The following is a 17,184-nucleotide window of genomic DNA, read 5'->3' on the forward strand; positions in this document are numbered from 1 at the left end:
GATCTGTGGTGGGTCCAGCTCCTCCAGCCTGGGTGAACAACACTGCAGAAGCAACTAAATGTGTTAAAATGATCAAAACCTCCTTTGGTCACGTTAGTTTTATATAAAACAGCCAAGTGAAGAACAGGGACTTTCTGAACACACAAAGGATGGAAAACCTGAGCAATGGAGGGAGGCCTCAGGATGGGAAAGGTCCCAACGGAGTGCAGGGGTTTGTTACTCCTAAAGGCACCAACTCCACAAGCCCGGAGCTGTTTAGAGACCCCAACCAGCTTCACCAACTTTATGAGATGGCACCCACCCCTGAAGAATGGCAGTGATGGGCCCGGGGGACAGCAATGGGCACAGGGAGCGTCCCACGGGCCCCTCCTGCCTCACCCACATTTTCTACCTCGGGGCAGCCGCTGGAGGAACCCACCCAGAGCTTCCCAGAACCTCCATCAGCGACACGGGAAAAGCAGGAACATTTCCAGGCCCCATCCCTCCAAAGCAGGGAAAACCAGCAGGGTCACGCTTTGCTCCCTTTCAGCCTCTGAAGCCCCCGGCAGGAGGGGCACAGGGACCCCTCGCCCGCCCCGGGCGGTGACAATTAAAGCTGCCCGGTGTGCCGAGAGGACGTCCCGGTCACGGGCGGCGGTGCGGGCGGAATGCTGCAGTGCCAGGGCCGGGTTACCCATCCACACCCAGCCCCGGCACGGCCGGAGCCGCCGGAGCCGCCCCTCGGGGGGCACCGGGGCCATCCTCCCGCCAGCACCCCCCAAAATCCGGGCTCCGGAGCCAGCCGGTGCCCCTCGCACGCTCTTCCCCCTTTTTCCCGGACTTCCCGACTTGTGCCCGGCTCATCCGCAGCCGTGGAGCATCTCCCGGCGTCCCCACCCCCACATCAGCCGGGCTGATCGGTTTGCACCAGAGCGCAGGGGGAGGGGAGGAAGACACCCAGATTTTTTAATAGAAAAACCTCGTGAATGTGCAATTCCCTCCCAGCAGGAAAGAGGGGGGAAAAAATATGAACCAAACCTGTCCTCACCATCCCCCCCCACCCCCCAAAAAAAAAAATCTGTGGCGGAAGGAAAGAGGGAAGGAAGAGCCACAAGCACGATGCTGACCCAACATCTGGGTCAGCTGGAACACCAAGGCTGCCCCAAGCATCCCCCTTCAAAAAAAAAAACCCTGTCCTCCAAGATCTCCCCATCCCCAGGCAGGGGAAGCTCTGCATGCCGAGCGGTGGAGCAGGGGGAGCTCGAGGGATGGAGCTGGGAGAGCTGGAGTGGTGGGAGATGGGGGTGATGGAGGGATGGAGCTGGGGGTGATGGAGGGATGGAGCTGGGAGAGCTGGAGTGGTGGGAGAGGGGGGTGATGGAGGGATGGAGAGCAGGGGGTGATGGAGGGATGGAGCAGGGGGTGATGGAGGGATGGAGCAGGGGGTGATGGAGGGATGGAGCAGGGGGTGATGGAGGGATGGAGCTGGGGGTGATGGAGGGATGGAGCAGGGGGTGCCGGAGCGATGGAGCAGCGCTGCAGCGAGGGCCGAGGGGGAAGGGACACCGAGAAGAACTCGGGCTCTCCCTTGCTACACTGCAAAGAGCACGGCCCCGAATTTGGGGCGTGGGAGGAGGGTCCCGTGTCCCCCCAGGCTGTGGGGTGGAGGAGGGATGCAGGCACGGATGCAGGCAGGGATGCGGGGATGGAGGGAAGGATGCGGGCCCAAACGGGGCTGCGGGGCGAGGGTGGGCGCACAGGGCTGCTGCCCCTTCCCAGACCGAGGGGACGCTGAGCCCGGGCCCGGCACCGTCCCCCCCACTCCCCGCAGGGCCGGGGGCCTCGGGCCGCAGCGCTCGGACCCTCGGAGGGCTCGGGACCGGCTGCCGGAGCCCCGGCAGCGCTGAGCGGGCACAGAGCCCCCTTCCCCCGGTGCGGGCATCCACCGAGCGGCTGCCTGAGAAGCGGCAAGGCTCCGGGACCCTCCCGCCGCGGCGGATCCGGGGCCGGGGGCTCCCCAGGCCCCCCGCCCCACACGGCGCCCGCGGTGTCCCCGGGGCTCTCCGGGCCGCGCTCTGCGGCAGAGCCCCTGGGGGAGGTGCGCCGGGGGCTCCGGGGCGCGGGGCGCATCCAGCGGAGCGGCAAAGCGAGGGCAGGCGCGGGGGGAGCCCGCGGGGGTCTGGGGGCTGCGGACTCACCGTGTCGGGCGGGCTCAGCGCGGCCCCGGCGCGGCGCTGCCGGACTGCGGCGCGGGGGGAGCTGCGGGAGGGACTGCGGGTGTCGCCATCTTGTGCGCTCGCGGCGCGGCCCCCCCGCCCGGCCCGGCCCGGCCCGGCCCCCGCGCGCCCCGCGACAGCCGCGGGGGGGCGCTGCGAGCGCGCGGGGAGCGGCGGGGGGAGCGGGGAGCCCGGCCCGGGCACCGGCACCGGCACCGGCATCATCATCATCAGCATCATCATCATCATCGTACCTGTGTCCATCAGCGGGGAACCCCGGCCCGGGCACCGGCACCGGCATCATCATCATCATCATCATCATCATCATCATCATCATCATCATCATCATCATCGTACCTGTGTCCATCAGCGGGGAACCCCGGCCCGGGCACCGGCACCGGCATCATCATCATCATCATCATCGTAACTGTGTCCATCAGCGGGGAACCCCGGCCCGGGCACCGGCACCGGCACCGGCACCGGCATCATCATCATCATCATCATCATCATACCTGTGTCCATCAGCGGGGAACCCCGGCCCGGGCACCGGCACCGGCACCGGCATCATCATCATCATCATCATCATCATCGTACCTGTGTCCATCATCATCATCATCAGCATCATCGTACCTGTGTCCATCAGCGGGGAACCCCGGCCCGGGCACCGGCACCGGCACCGTCAGCATCATCATCATCATCATCATCATCATACCTGTGTCCATCAGCGGGGAACCCCGGCCCGGGCACCGGCACCGGCACCGGCATCATCATCATCATCATCATCATCATCGTACCTGTGTCCATCATCATCATCATCAGCATCATCGTACCTGTGTCCATCAGCGGGGAACCCCGGCCCGGGCACCGGCACCGGCATCATCATCATCATCATCATCATCATCATCATCATCATCATCATCGTACCTGTGTCCATCAGCATCAGCATCATCGTACCTGTGTCCATCGTCATCGTACCTGTGTCCACCATCCTTTGGTCCATCCCCATGTCCATCACCACCCCCACCCCTGTGCCTCAGGAGCACCCCGGGGTCCCAGCTGGGACACCCCAGCCCTGCTGGGGACAGAAACACCTCAGGGACAGCCTGGCCTGGGGCGTTGGTTCGGTTTGTGTGAGGGATCCTGAGCCAGCAGGGAAGGAACGAACAGCTCAACACCCAACGAGGGGAACAGGGATAAGAAACACCCCAAAAATTCCCAATGGACCTCACTGATCCCACAGAGCCCAGAACAATCCCAAAGCCCTGCCCAACAGAGTGACACCTCCACAGGCCGTCCCTGCATCCAGCTCGTTTTCCCACTCGAGGTGAAAGGGAATCCCTGCAAAATGCACATGTTCAGAATCTGCATTTTGATTTTTCTCATCTGAGAAATGTGAATATAGACTCTCCTTCCCCACACACCGCTGAGAAAAAGTTATTCCTGGATGTTTATAAAACATGGGATCTCCTCAGCGTCCCTGGGTCAGACACTAAAATATTTAAGTATTTAAATATATGGAAGTATATTTATATTAGAATCATGGAATGGTTTGGCTTGGAAGGGATTTGAAAGGTCATTTTGTTCCTCCCCCTGCCACACAGGGACACCTCCCACTACCCCCGGGTGCTCCCAGCCCTGTCCATCCTTTTCTTTTCATCTTGGACACTTCCAGGGGTCCAGGAGCAGCCCCAGCTTCTCTGGGCACCCTGTGCCAGGGCCTCACACTCTCTGACTGTTATATTTAAATACCAAAGTAACATCATATTGAAATATTAAAGTATTAGAGTATTTGAAGTCTTTATCTGCAACAACTCCAGTTATTAACTGTTTTATTTTTTTTTCTCACCTGTAATCAGAGCAGCAAATTAATAAATAACATGAACTCCTCCTTGGGTTAAAGAAAACAGAACTTCCCAGGGCACAGGAGGCAGAACTGGAATTCTGGAGCTGAGCCCTGTGCTGGCTCTGCAAGGAGCTGCTCAGGAATAAAAACCAATTAAAATTGCTTCATAAAGATCCTGCTTTTTCTTTCTTTCATCCCCAAAGCCCTCACATCTCCTTCCCCTTCGGTGCAGTGACCTCTACTAACATCTTACACCTGTACTTAAACTCTTTCTACTCTCTCTCCAAACCTCAGTCACACCTTTTAAACTCAGGAGTTTCATTGGGAATGATTTCCAGGAAAGCTCCTCCAGGATACCAGGAGCAATTTAACCATTTCCATCATTCCCTGCAGGGAATTAAAACCAGGTTATACAACCACATTATAACAAAACAATCCATTACTGCCTGTATTTTGTGCAACACAGAGTAATTAAAGCTTGGACTCGATCTCGAAGGTCTTTTCCAACCTAAATGATTCTTTGATTCTCATTGCTAAATCTGTTTGTAGCTGCCACAAGGTGGAGGCATGAAGCTACAACAGAGGTTACTAATGAAGCACCTAATTACTCCCGGGTTTAATTTGCTTTATTGCCACCAGAGGGAGGAGGAGACACGCTGGGGGTGGTCCCAAAAAAACAAAACTCTGGAGCAGCCCCCAGCAGAACAGTTCCAAGGTTATTCGGGACCCTGGCTCCTCCTGCCACCTCTAAGTGCCCAATCCACGGTGCCACCAAATCATTTGGACAATTCTGTGCACTGCAAAGTTGACAAAGTCCTCCAGAATGCGTTCGAGGAGTGGCCGGTGTTGATTCGACCCCAATAAAAACCCGAACTCCGCTTGCTGCGTGCAGAACGAATGGATTAATGAATTGTGTTGTCTCTGTTCGTGGTTCCCATCAGTGTGGAAGATCAGCGGGAGCGTTCTCGCCCGCCGAAGGATTTAAGGTGTCCTGGAACTGCAAAGACTCAAAACTGCTGTTCGGAGAGAGCAGCGAGCCGCTGAGCACACCCAGCAAAACCAGAAACTCGACTCCCTAACAACCCTTTGAACTGAAATGCTAATTAAATGCTAATTAACCCCCTGACGAAACTCCTGTAGCCATCCGGAGCTCGGCTGAGCTTCCGAGGGTGCACAGGCTGCTCTAAGGGATGTGACTGTGCCCGGAACGGAGCGAGGGCACTCGGAGAACTTTCCCTGGGGTTACACACACACACACACCGAGTTGTGTTGTCCTGGCTGGGGAACAGGCTGCCAGCTCCTCCCCTGAGCTCTGGGCACTCAGAGAACTTTTCCCCAGTGTTACACACACACACACCGAGTTGTGCTGTCCGGGCTGTTCTGGCTGGGGTACAAGCTGCCAGCTCCTCCCCTGGGCACTTGGAGAGCTTTGCCCTGGGGTTACACACGCCGTGCTGCCCCGGTTGTTCTGGCTGGGGTACAAGCTGCCAGCTCCTCCCCTGGGCACTTGGAGAGCTTTTCCCCGGGGTTACACACCGAGTTTCGCTGTCCTGGCTGGGGTACAAGCTGCCAGCTCCTCCCCTGGGCACTCGGAGAGCTTTTCCCCGGGGTTACACACCGAGTTTCGCTGTCCTGGCTGGGGTACAAGCTGCCAGCTCCTCCCCTGGGCTCCGGGCACTGCCTGTCTGCACCTGCCCCGCTCAGTCCTCGCCCGTGAGCGCACTGAGAATTCAGCCGGGGAAAAGCGGCCACCAGAGCGGCTGAATGTGCTCGGGGAGGCCCCGAGCGCGGCTCTGACCGAGCTCCCGGAGCTCTGACACACGGGAGAAGCTCCTGCCCTGCTCGGATCCTCTGCCCACGCCGAAAATGCCAGCGGCCGGTGCCAGCGTGCTCCTGCTCCGCGCCTGCCTGGCGCTGCTGGCCTCGCCCATCTACCTGCTCTCCTTCCTGGGCATGTGGGAGCCCTTCTGCAGGAAGATCTTCTTTCCTTTCATCCTGGACAAGCTCAGCGTCATCCACGACAAGAAATCCAAGAAGCACAAGCAGGAGCTGTTCCGCAACCTGCCCGACTTCAGGGGCCCGTCGGGGGCGCTGAGGCTGCTGGAGATCGGCACCGGCAGCGGTGCCAACTTCCAGTTCTACCCGCCGGGCTGCCGGGTCACCTGCACCGACATCAACCCCGGCTTCCAGGAGGGCCTGGCCAGGAACATGAAGAAGAACGAGCACCTGCAGTTCGAGCGGTTCGTGGTGGCCGCGGGGGAGGACCTGGGCCAGGTGCCCAGCGGCTCGGTGGACGTGGTGGTGGCCACGCTGGTGCTGTGCTCCGTGAGCAGCGTGGGCAGCACGCTCAGGGAGGTGCTGCGGGTGCTGCGGCCGGTGAGTACACAAAAAACCCAAAAAAACCCCAAAAAAACCCCAACCCCCTCCCAAAAAAAACCCAAAAAAAGCCCCCCAAAACCCCCCCCCATAAAACACCAAACCCTGTGGTGTTACCTTTAAAATCTGCTCTGGAGATAACCATACTGCAAGGAAAGGGGGGGAAAAAGTGGGAAAAGAGTTGGTTTGAGCTTAAAACTGAGGAAACAAACAAGTAAAAAAGAGTTGGTTTGAGCTTAAAACCCAGACAAAAAAACCCACAAACAAACAAACAACCCCCCCCCCCCCCCAAAAAACCCACAGAAAAACCCCACAAAAACAAACTAAGTAATAAAGAGTTGGTTTGAGCTTAAAACTCAGGCAAAAAAACCCCCAACCCCAAACAACTAAAAAAGAGTTGGTCTGAGCTTAAAACTCAGACCAAAACCAAACAAGTGAAAAAGAGTTGGTTTGAGCTTAAAACCCAAACCCAGGCTGGTTCCTACAATATTCTGGCTGAGTACTGCAAAGGGCAGTGGGCAGACGGGTTTGGATTTAGAATTCTAAGAGCAGCATTCTGCTGGCCAAAAGTCCTTCCAAAGCTAGCAGCAATCACAGCCCATCGTTTAAAGCAGAATGTGGTGTTGTCCCTCCCCACTCACCCGATTCTCCTTGGGTGGGAAGCTCTGCTCAAGGCTTAAAGCCTCGTTTTAAATAAACTGCTTCAGCCTCTATAAAGTGGAGCTGCTCTGTCTGTAGGACCAGCTCAGTCTGATTAAACACCTTATTTCCTTGGAGTTACTAATGAGCTGCACATTAAAACCAGCTGGTTTGTTGGGGTATTTTTAAAACAAGACTTTCAGCCTTTAAAGTGGCATTTTCTTAGGACCACCGTGGGACAATTTGGGTTGAGAGGACCTTAAAGATCATTTCAATCCACACCTTGCACTGTCCCAGGCTGCTCCAAGCCCTGCCCAGCCTGGCCTTGGGCACTGCCAGGGATCCAGGGCTCTCTGGGCACCCTGTGCCAGGCCCTCACCACCCTCACAGGGAGCAATTCCTTCCCAAAATCTCACCTGACCCTGCTCCCCTTGAAAAGCTGCTGGGTTGGAGCAGAATTTACACATTTATCTTAGTTTCCTTTGGAAAAACCACTCATGTTAGCAACTGATTGAAACAAAACCACGACAGACTATTGCTGGAATAAAAGAGGGATCAAATAAGTCAGTCCTTTGTGCTTTTCAAATGGGCATTTTGAAGCTCTGGATGTTTTCTTCTTTCTAACAGGGGGAAGGGAAAAAGGAAAGAAAAGAGGGGAAAGGGAAGGGAGGGGGCGGTGGGAGCTGCTTGGCATGACCCCCACACACACTGTAAGGAAACTCTGTGTTCCCAGGGAGGAGCTTTCTATTTCTTGGAGCACGTGGCCGCCGAGCATTCCAGCTGGAGGTATTTTTGGCAGCAGGTCTGCTACCCGACTTGGAAACTCGTCTTTGCTGGATGCTGCCTCACGAGAGAGCTGTGGAAGGATCTGGAAGAGGCCAAGTTCTCGGAGCTGAAGATCCAACACATCAGCGTGGCGATGCCCTGGATGCCCATCAAGCCCCACATCGTGGGCTACGGGGTGAAGTAACCCCTGTCCCCCAAAATTCCTCACGGTGACCAACACACCCTGCACGGCACGGGCTCCTCCACACGTGCCCTTATCAGTGAAGGACTTAAATCAGAACCCAAAGTCTCAGCTGAGAGGAGAGGGTCAGTTTTCTGAGTGTCTCTGAATCACACAATCAATAATCAACAAAGTTGGAAAAGCCTTTTTGGATCAGCGTCCAACACAGCACCAGCACCACTAAACATTCATTCACAGTTCACCACTAAACCACGTCCCCAAGTGCCACATCCACGGGTTTTTTGAACACTTCCAGGGATGGTGACTTCCAGCCTGTGCCAGGGCCTGGCAGCCCTTTTCTGTGAAGAAATCTTCCCTCCTATCTAATTAAACCTCCCCTGGTATAACCTGAGGCTGTTTCCTTCCTGAAGCCTTGGGCTGAGCCTGCCTTGTTGGAGCCCAGTGCAGCCAGGGAGGATCCCAGGACAACGAAAACCAGCCCGGGAAGCAGAAAATAAATGTATTAATGGCAGGGGATGGCTGTGTGTGCCTGGTTAACCCTGGAACAGGGTTCCCTCAGCTGGCGTGTCGCTGGGGCTCCATCAGACCTGCTGCTCCCTCTCAGCGGTTCCACCTGATGGAACCTGAGCCCCCAAACCTGACCCGTGGCCCAGTGAGGGTGGGACCCCTGAACCTCTGCCCAGGTGAGGGGGAGACCCTTCACCCTTGGCCCAGGTGAGGGTGAGCCCCCTGTCCCTTCCTTCAGGTGAGGGCGAGCTCCCTGTACCTCTGCCCAGGTGAAGCTGAGCCCCTGTGTCCCTTTCTTCAGGTGAAGCTGAGCCCCCGGCCCCTCTGCCCCGGTGAGCACGAACCGCTGTCCCCTTGTCCGGCCGAGGGCTGGGTGGCAGCGGTGGCTGAGGGCGGTCCGGCCGCCCCCGCCCCTCGGCGGCTCCCCCTCCGCCCCTCGGCGGCTCCCCCTCCGCCCCTCGGCGGCTCCCCCTCCGCCCCTCGGCGGCTCCCCGTCCGCCCCTCGGCGGCTCCCCGTCCGCCCCTCGGCGGCTCCCCGTCCGCCCCTCGGCGGCTCCCCCTCCGCCCCTCGGCGGCTCCCCCTCCGCCCCTCGCCGGCTCCCCCTCCGCCCCTCGCCGGCTCCCCCTCCGCCCCTCGGCGGCTCCTCCTCCGCCCCTCGGCGGCTCCTCCGCCCGCGCTGCCGCCGCAGCGGCGCGGGGCCGGCGCGGGCCGCTGCCCGCCGGGGCTCCCTCAGGGCTCCCTCAGGGCTCCCTCAGGGCCCCCTCAGGGCCCGCAGCCATCTTGGGCGCTGCCGGCGATGCGGCGGGCGCGGCCCGCGCTGCCGCTGCCGCTGCTGCTGCTGCTGCTCGCGGGGCCCCTGCCCGGGGCCGCGGCCCCCACGGACCCCGCGGACGGTACCGGGACCCGGCGGGGCCGGAGGGCTCGGGGAAGGGGCTGCGAGCGGGGCAGAGCCCGAGCGGAGCGGGGTGGGGCGGAATAATTTACACAGAGATCTGGTGAAGTCCTAAAGGTGCAGCGGCTGAGCGCGCTTAACCGCAAATCCAGACACGAGAAGTTCACCTCGGTCACATAAAACGCCGTGTGTTGGCATCGGCTGAGAAAGCCCCGGGATCCCCAGACGCAGGGATCCGTGAGGCAGAGGGTCCCGCAGCACAGAGATCCGTGGGATGGTTTTGGCTGGATGAGGGGAATTTAAAGCCCATCCAGTGCCACCCCTGCCATGGCAGGGACACCTTCCACTGTCCCAGGCTGCTCCAGCCCTGTCCAGCCTGGCCCTGGGCACTGCCAGGGATCCAGGGGCAGCCACAGCTGCTCTGTGCCAGGGCCTCACACCCTCACAGAGAGGAATTTATTCCAAATATCCCCTCTGACCCTGCCCTCTGGGAGGTTAAAGCCATTTTCCCTTGTCCTTGCACTCCAAGCCCATTTAGATGGTCTCTCTCCAGCTTTCCTGCAGCTCCTTCAGGCACTGGAAGGCCACAGTTAAGTCAGCCCGAAGCTTTTTTCCTCCAGGCTCAACAATCCCAATTCTTCCATCAGATCTGCTCCCTCCCTCTAAACAACTCCATGGCCTCACCTCTGACAGGTCCATGTCCATCCTGTGCTGCAATGATGCTGGAGATTTAAACATTCCAAATTCAAAAACCAACCCAAATTAAAAAAAACCCACCACCACCAGCAGCAGCAACAACAAAAAAGACCCACCAAAACCCCAAACCCCCAACCAAACAAAAACCCATGAGACAACTGAAAGGCCAACCGATAACCCCATAACTGCCCCAGGGCTGAGTTCTGCCCCTGTAGCTGCCCCAAGGGCTGAGTTTTGCCCCCGTAGCTGCCCCAAGGGCTGAGTTTTGCCCCTGTAGCTGCCCCCAGGGCTGAGTTTTGCCCCCATATCTGCCCCAGGGCCGAGCTCTGCCCCGCCGGCGCTGCAGGGAGCCCGTTGTGTTTTGCAGAGTGCCAGCAGCAGCTGCCCCTGGCCCGGAGCGCGGCGTCCTGGATCGTGGGGGGCCACGAGGCGCCCGAGGGCGCGTGGCCGTGGGTGGTGAGCCTGCAGGTGCTGCGCGGCGGCGTGCGCTTCACGCACCTGTGCGGCGGCGTGCTGCTGGGCCGGAGAGCCGTGCTGACCGCCGGCCACTGCGTGGACGGCAGGACGTACGTACCGGGGTGACCGTGCCGGGGTGACAGTACCGGGGTGACAGTGCTGGGGTGACAGTGCCGGGGTGACGGTGCCGGGGTGACCAGCGCTGGGGTGACAGTACCGGGGTGACCGTGCTGGGGTGACAGTGCCGGGGTGACCAGCGCTGGGGTGACAGTACCGGGGTGACCAGCGCTGGGGTGACAGTGCCGGGGTGACCGTGCTGGGGTGACAGTGCCGGGGTGACCAGTGCTGGGGCTGACCAGTACCGGGGTGACCGGCGCTGGGGTGACCGTGCCGGGGTGACAGTGCTGGGGTGACCGGTACCGGGGTGACGGTGCCGGGGTGACCAGTGCCGGGGTGACCGTGCTGGGGTGACAGTGCCGGGGTGACTGGTGCTGGGGTGACCAGTGCTGGGGCTGACCAGTGCCAGGGCTGACCAGTGCCAGGGGTGACCGTGCTGGGGTGACCGGCGCTGGGGTGACCGGTGCTGGGGCTGACCAGTGCCAGGGCTGACCAGTGCCAGGGCTGACCCCTGGGCACCACGGCTGAGCCCCCTGGGCGGGGGGAAGGAGGCCAAGGGCACCCTGAGTTGTGCCACGGGGTGGCCAAAGCAGCAGAGAAGGGATTGTCCCCCTGGGCTGGGCACTGCGAGGCCACTCCAGGGCCGTGTCCAGTTCTGGGCCCTTACAGCAAGGAGGACGTTGAGGGGCTGGAGCACATCCAGAGCTGGGAAGGGGCTGGAGCACAGGTCAGATTGAAAAGATCTCCAAGACTGAAATATCCCCCAAGACCATCGAGTCCAACCTCTGCTTGTCACCTTGTCCCCATCCCAGAGCACTGAGTGCCACCTCCTGTCATTCCTTGGACACCTCAAGGGATGGGGACTGCACCAACTCCCTGGGCAGCCAAATCAGGAATAATCAGTCAAGAGTCATAAAGTCAAGTCAACATAAAGCAATCCTGGCTGTGCCCTTCTGGCCTGGGCCAGAATTACCTGCACTGTTTCTAATAAAAGGCTGTTTGGGTTTGATTTATAGAACCACAGAATGAGATACTGGATGAGATCTTCTCACCCAAGCCCTGACTCTGGGTTTCTCTGGTTAACAGAGTTTTCTTAACCACTGAAATTCACCACAAAATATTGTGATATTTAGATTACAAACACTCCATTAGTTCTAATGCTATTTCCTTTTTTCTTGTTGATCACAACCAACAATTTGGCACTTAATTATTTTTCTGTTGTTACTGAGGATGTGGTAATAACTCCTCAGAACAGCCTTTTAACTGCACTTACAGAAATTGTGGAGCATTTCAGCACCCAGCACTGGTCTCTTTTCCAGCCTTTAACACGGTTGCACAATCTGCATCAGTCAACAGTGAGTTATTGACTCAACCATGACCTGGGGGAAAGTGAACTGTAAAATCTTTGAGCTTTGGAATTTTATCCTTTACCGGGACTTTATTACATCAGCTCCTTGTTTGCATTTAACAAAGATTTACTTGCAATGTAATGCCTCTTTAAATTATCCATTTAATTTTTACCTTCATTTTGGAGGTTAATTTGAATTTTATAGCCCAGGTCAAATTCAGAACTCGCTTAATAAAGATTATTTTCAACATACTTGACTAGAAATTAGGTCTGAATGACTCTACCCCTATTTCTAAATTTAATATTAACTTGCTAGTTATTATTTTACTTCTAGATAAGGGATTTCCTAGGTCTAGGTACAGGTAGAGTCTTTATGAGCATTGTGGGGGATGAGCCCCCTTCCTTTATCCAAAATAAAACCACGTTTTCAGCATTTCAGACTAATATCCCCTGCTGAGATGGGGTGGGAAGAAAATCCAGGTGTCACCTTAAATCTTTAATGTGAATTTTCCTTACCAGCCATAACCACCAACAGGCAAAGTTCACACGGGCAGAGTGGTAACGAGGCCGATTTGTTCTGGGAAATATTCACAGTGGAATTTTCAGTGTATATTCCTCAAGGTGCACAGGGAAAGGAGGATGGGAATAGATGGGATCTTGGGAAGGAACAGCTCCCTGTGAGGGTGGGGAGGGCCTGAGGGGGCACAGAGGAGCTGTGGGTGCCCCTGGACCCCTGGCAGTGCCCAAGGCCAGGCTGGACGGGGTTTGGAGCAGCCTGGGACAGTGGGAGATGGCAGGGGTGGGATGAGATGAGCTTTAGGTGCCTCCCATCCCACCCACCCCCCGATTCTGTGAAAACAAACGGTTAAATGAACATAAATGAACATAAATGAACATAAATGAACATAAATGAACACACACCCCCGTGGGCTCTCCGCAGGGACCCGTGTGCCTGGCGAGCCGTCCTGGGCGTGCACAACCTGCACAAGCACGGCCCGCACACGGCGCGGAGGAGGATCCGCAGGATCACGGTGCACTCGCAGTTCCGCAGGGACACCTTCGACAACGACGTGGCCGTGTTCGAGCTGAGGTCGGCCGTGCGCTACAGCCTCTACATCCAGCCCTCGTGCCTGCCCCCCGGCGCCCTGCTGCAGGGCCTGGAGAACAGCTCCGACTGCTACATCAGCGGCTGGGGACGCACGGCCGAGAAGGGTAACGGGCTCTGCCGCACCGGGGACACTGAGTCGGCTCCCCGGAGTGATAAAATCACACCGGGGGACACTGAGCCAGCTCCCTGAGTGATAAAATCACACCGGGGGACACCCACTGCAGCTCCCCAGAGTGATAAAATCACACCGGGGGACACCCACTGCAGCTCCCCAGAGTGATAAAATCACACCTGGGGGACACTGAGCCGGCTCCCCGAGTGATAAAATCACACCCGGGGGCACCCACTCGGCTCCCCGAGTGATAAAATCACACCCGGGGGACACTGAGCCGGCTCCCCAGAGTGATAAAATCACACCGGGGGACACTGAGCCAGCTCCCCGAGTGATAAAATCACACCGGGGGGACACTGAGCCAGCTCCCCGAGTGATAAAATCACACCCGGGGGCACCCACCCGGCTCCCCGAGTGATAAAATCACACCGGGGGGACACTGAGCCGGCTCCCCGAGTGATAAAATCACACCGGGGGCACCCACTGCAGCTCCCCGAGTGATAAAATCACACCCGGGGGCACCCACCCGGCTCCCCGAGTGATAAAATCACACCGGGGGACACCCACTGCAGCTCCCCGAGTGATAAAATCACCCACACCAACGGGGGAACACCCACTGCAGCTCCCCGAGTGATAAAATCACACCGGGGGCACCCACCCGGCTCCCCAAGTGATAAAATCACATCGGGGAACACTGAGCCGGCTCCCCAGAGTGATAAAATCACACCGGGGGCACCCACTGCAGCTCCCCAGTGATAAAATCACACCGGGGGCACCCACTGCAGCTCCCCAGTGATAAAATCACACCGGGGGCACCCACCCGGCTCTCCAGAGTGATAAAATCACACCGGGGGCACCCACTGCAGCTCCCCAGTGATAAAATCACACCCGGGGGCACCCACTGCAGCTCCCCGAGTGATAAAATCACTCTGCCTTTCACTCACACCCGAGGGGACACTGACCCAGCACCCCGCATTGATAAACTTGTTAAAAATGTCTCATTTCTAACAAACTCACTCTGCCTCTCCCCATCTTTCCAGGGGGAATGGCACCCAAGCTGAAAGAGGACAGGTTCAGGTTAGATATTGGCAGGAGATTCCTCCCTGTGAGGGTGGGGGCTCCTGGCACAGACTGCCCAGTGTAGCTGGGGCTGCCCCACCCCTGGAAGTGTCCAGGGCCAGGTTGGACAGGGCTTGGAACAACCTGGGGCAGTGGAAGGTGTCCCTGCCCAGGGCAGGGGGTTGGAGCTGGATGATTTTTAAGGTTCCAACCCAACCCATTCTGTGATTCTGACTGAGGTTGTGGCTCCTCACACAGCATCATTTACCTCTGCAGTGAGGATCTGCTTCCAGGGGTTTTCCATCACCAGCAGCTGTAACCACAGGAATACATTTCCCAGCCTTTCTTCAAACATGAAAAAAGGCAAATAAACTCAGCCAATTTCAGATTCATGGTGCAGGTCAACGTGGGCTGCTGGAAAGAGTTATTTTTACTGAAAAGCAACAATTCTGATGCCACACGTTGTGAACTGAGGGGTTCCCGTGGGATTTCTGAATGACTGCACCCCCTCCAATTCTCTCTGCTCTCACTGGCACCAATTCAATGCCAGTTTGGTGGTGTGTGTGGGAGTTCTGGGGTCAGCTGGGATTGGATGAGCCTGTTTGAGAAGTCACCTCTGACATTTTGGGCAAGGCAGGTGTATCAGCATTGATGCTTCTGAGGAAGACTTGCAAAATCTGCATCAAACCCAAATTCAAACCTTTTAACCCACTCCACTTCCAACCCACTGGGGACAGGCAGGGTCTGCCACATCCATGTCTGAACATGTCCAGGAACACACCCAAACTGGCAAAATGAGAAAAAAACCACAGTAAAACCTCTGCACACCCCAGCACATTTCACCTTTCTGAATTCTGTCTCCATTGAAGGTAAAACCTCACCTGTGCTGAAGCAAGCCCACGTGGGGATCCTCCCTCCCAGCCTGTGCAACAGCTCCGAGGGCTACGCGGGGCTGATGAACAACAGAACGCTCTGCGCCGGCGCCTGGGCCGGGGGCACCGACACCTGCCAGGTGAGAGGGGCTGTGTCACCTGCCTCAGAGAGGCTCAGCAGCATCGGGGCTTGCAGCTTAATTCATTAAAAGAGCAGAAACGCTAAGTGGGAAACACGTCAAGTGCAAAGGAAGCGTTGTAAAAGGGCGGGACAGGGATTGCAAAGCGTATAAAGAATACATAAAGAATTGGGTGGTGTTGGGAAGGTGACAGGGACAGGTGAAGAGAGGGGAAGGGTGAAGAATGCGATGTATTTGTGCCACAAAGGTGTCAGTAAATGATCTGTGAGACAAAACACCGGGCACTGTGCCATGCAGTGTGTGTGCAGCACGTTGTGTCTCATGTCTGTTCTTATGCTGGAGAGCAGCACTGGACACAGGGATGTGGCTCAGGGACAGGGTTTTAGGAAGTGGCTCAGGGACATGGCACGATTTTCCTTTAAATTCTGAGCAGTCACCACCTCCTTCTGGGAAAAGCCACTTCTCAGGTCCAAAGCCCTGGCAGGAGCTGCAGCACCAGCTGGGACACGGAGACATTTCTAATTGAACCCCTTAATGTATTCCTGAGTGCTTTGTCTGATGCATTTCCTGCTTCTCTCAGCAGTTTTCCCTGAGCAGGTGACACGGCCAAGACACAGGGTGTGTGTCCCTGACTGTGTCTCGTGGAGCTTCCACATCGTGGGGACAAATTCCCCAACTGAGGAGTGAAGGTTTAGGCATGAGAAGATGCAGAGAGAAAACAGAACCTAAGTTAAAAGATATTGAAGCAGTGCAGGGCTGGGGCTGTGGTCAGTGCAGTCCTGACCAGAACCAGGGGGAATTTCTGCATGGAAGGGGGGTCAGGACTGGGAGGGGCTGCCCAGGGTGGAGTCCCCAGCCCTGGAGGTGACCAAGGAACCGTGGATGTGACACTCAGCGCTCTGCTCTGGGTGACACGATGGGGATCAGGCTGAGGCTGCACCTGATGGTCCTGGAGGGCCTTTCCAGCCTCAGGGACGCTGATTTTGTAATCAGCAACACCAGATTCACCCCGAGTCCTCCACGTGTTACTGTCACCGTGACTGCCCCATTAACTTAAAATAAATGTAAAAACCACCCTGATCACTGCCCCATTGTTCCCTGCGAGGAAACCCTGACGTGCTGCTGGTTTCTGTGGTGTTTTCAGGGTGACAGCGGGGGCCCCCTGGTGTGTTACCACCCCGACACCGACAGGTTCTACCTGGTGGGCATCGCCAGCTTCGGCGTGGGCTGCGGCCGCCCCAGGTACCCCGGGATCTACGTGCGCCTGTCGCAGTACAGAACGTGGATAAAAACAAAACTCCTGCAGACCAACAGCACCCACAGCCCCGGGAGCACCACACTCACCCTCCTGCTGGCCCTGGCGCTGGCACGGGCGCTGTAGGGGACAAACCATCGTGGGTGGAGTCCTCGTGGAGGTCTCGGTCCTGCCTGGAAAAGGTTTGGAAAAAAGCAGCTCCCTCCTGACTCCCAATAAATCCAAGAGCCAAAGGATGTGCACTTACTTTTTAGGAGTTGTGTTTGCCATTGTGGTTTTTTTTGTTTACTGCCTCTGATATCCAGCATTGACAGGAGAGGAAACAGTACCAGCCTCGGCACTAATAAGGAAAATTGAATTTAGAAATGTTATCAATTGGAAACGTTTTCTTCCCACTCCATTTCTGTGCTTTTCCAGCCCATTTCTGTGCTTTTCCAGCCCATTTCTGTGCTTTTCCAGCCCATTTCTGTGCTTTTCCAGCCCATTTCTGTGCTTTTCCAGGCGTCAGAAGGTTAAACACACTCAGTGATGCCACCAGGGTTTGGGCATGGCAGATGCTCCCTCTGCTGGGTAAAAACCAGCAGAGCACACTGAGGTTTTA

The 17,184-nt window shown here is 57.2% G+C and overlaps 3 protein-coding genes across 3 annotated transcripts in view; 2 read left to right on the top strand and 1 right to left on the bottom strand.

The window, feature by feature from the left end:
* SCN8A (sodium voltage-gated channel alpha subunit 8) overlaps positions 1 to 2,315 on the bottom strand; it is a 52,531-nt gene extending 50,216 nt beyond the window's left edge. Inside the window, exon 1 of the mRNA XM_063421035.1 lies at positions 2,178 to 2,315. The gene's annotated coding sequence lies outside the window, so the exon portion shown is untranslated. The remainder of the gene's footprint in view (positions 1 to 2,177) is intronic.
* A 3,392-nt stretch (positions 2,316 to 5,707) lies between these two features.
* TMT1A (thiol methyltransferase 1A) lies at positions 5,708 to 8,531 on the top strand. The gene is made up of 2 exons (XM_063421031.1): positions 5,708 to 6,414; positions 7,787 to 8,531. Exons 1-2 carry the CDS (start codon positions 5,905 to 5,907, stop codon positions 8,021 to 8,023), a joined length of 747 nt encoding a protein of 248 aa, XP_063277101.1. The 5' UTR covers positions 5,708 to 5,904; the 3' UTR covers positions 8,024 to 8,531.
* Positions 8,532 to 9,269: 738 nt separating this feature from the next.
* On the top strand, positions 9,270 to 16,901 carry TMPRSS12 (transmembrane serine protease 12). Its single transcript, XM_063421027.1, has 5 exons — positions 9,270 to 9,421; positions 10,484 to 10,682; positions 12,978 to 13,249; positions 15,186 to 15,328; positions 16,473 to 16,901. The coding sequence occupies exons 1-5, from the start codon at positions 9,325 to 9,327 to the stop codon at positions 16,707 to 16,709; spliced, it is 948 nt and encodes a 315-aa protein (XP_063277097.1). The 5' UTR covers positions 9,270 to 9,324; the 3' UTR covers positions 16,710 to 16,901.
* Positions 16,902 to 17,184: the final 283 nt, after the last annotated feature.

Source organism: Prinia subflava, chromosome 34 (assembly GCF_021018805.1).
Source record: "Prinia subflava isolate CZ2003 ecotype Zambia chromosome 34, Cam_Psub_1.2, whole genome shotgun sequence".
NCBI classification, from domain to species: domain Eukaryota; kingdom Metazoa; phylum Chordata; class Aves; order Passeriformes; family Cisticolidae; genus Prinia; species Prinia subflava.

What these genes read in the sequence shown, in the direction of transcription:
- TMPRSS12 (XM_063421027.1), top strand. Translation starts at nt 9,325, where the DNA reads ATGCGGCGGGCGCGGCCCGCGCTGCCGCTGCCGCTGCTGCTGCTGCTG. An exon ending in CACTGCGTGGACGGCAGGAC is followed by an intron (nt 10,683 to 12,977) that starts GTACGTACCGGG and finishes GGCTCTCCGCAG; the next exon opens with GGACCCGTGTGCCTGGCGAG. An exon ending in GGGGCACCGACACCTGCCAG is followed by an intron (nt 15,329 to 16,472) that starts GTGAGAGGGGCT and finishes TGGTGTTTTCAG; the next exon opens with GGTGACAGCGGGGGCCCCCT.
- TMT1A (XM_063421031.1), top strand. Translation starts at nt 5,905, where the DNA reads ATGCCAGCGGCCGGTGCCAGCGTGCTCCTGCTCCGCGCCTGCCTGGCG. An exon ending in TGCTGCGGGTGCTGCGGCCG is followed by an intron (nt 6,415 to 7,786) that starts GTGAGTACACAA and finishes CTGTGTTCCCAG; the next exon opens with GGAGGAGCTTTCTATTTCTT.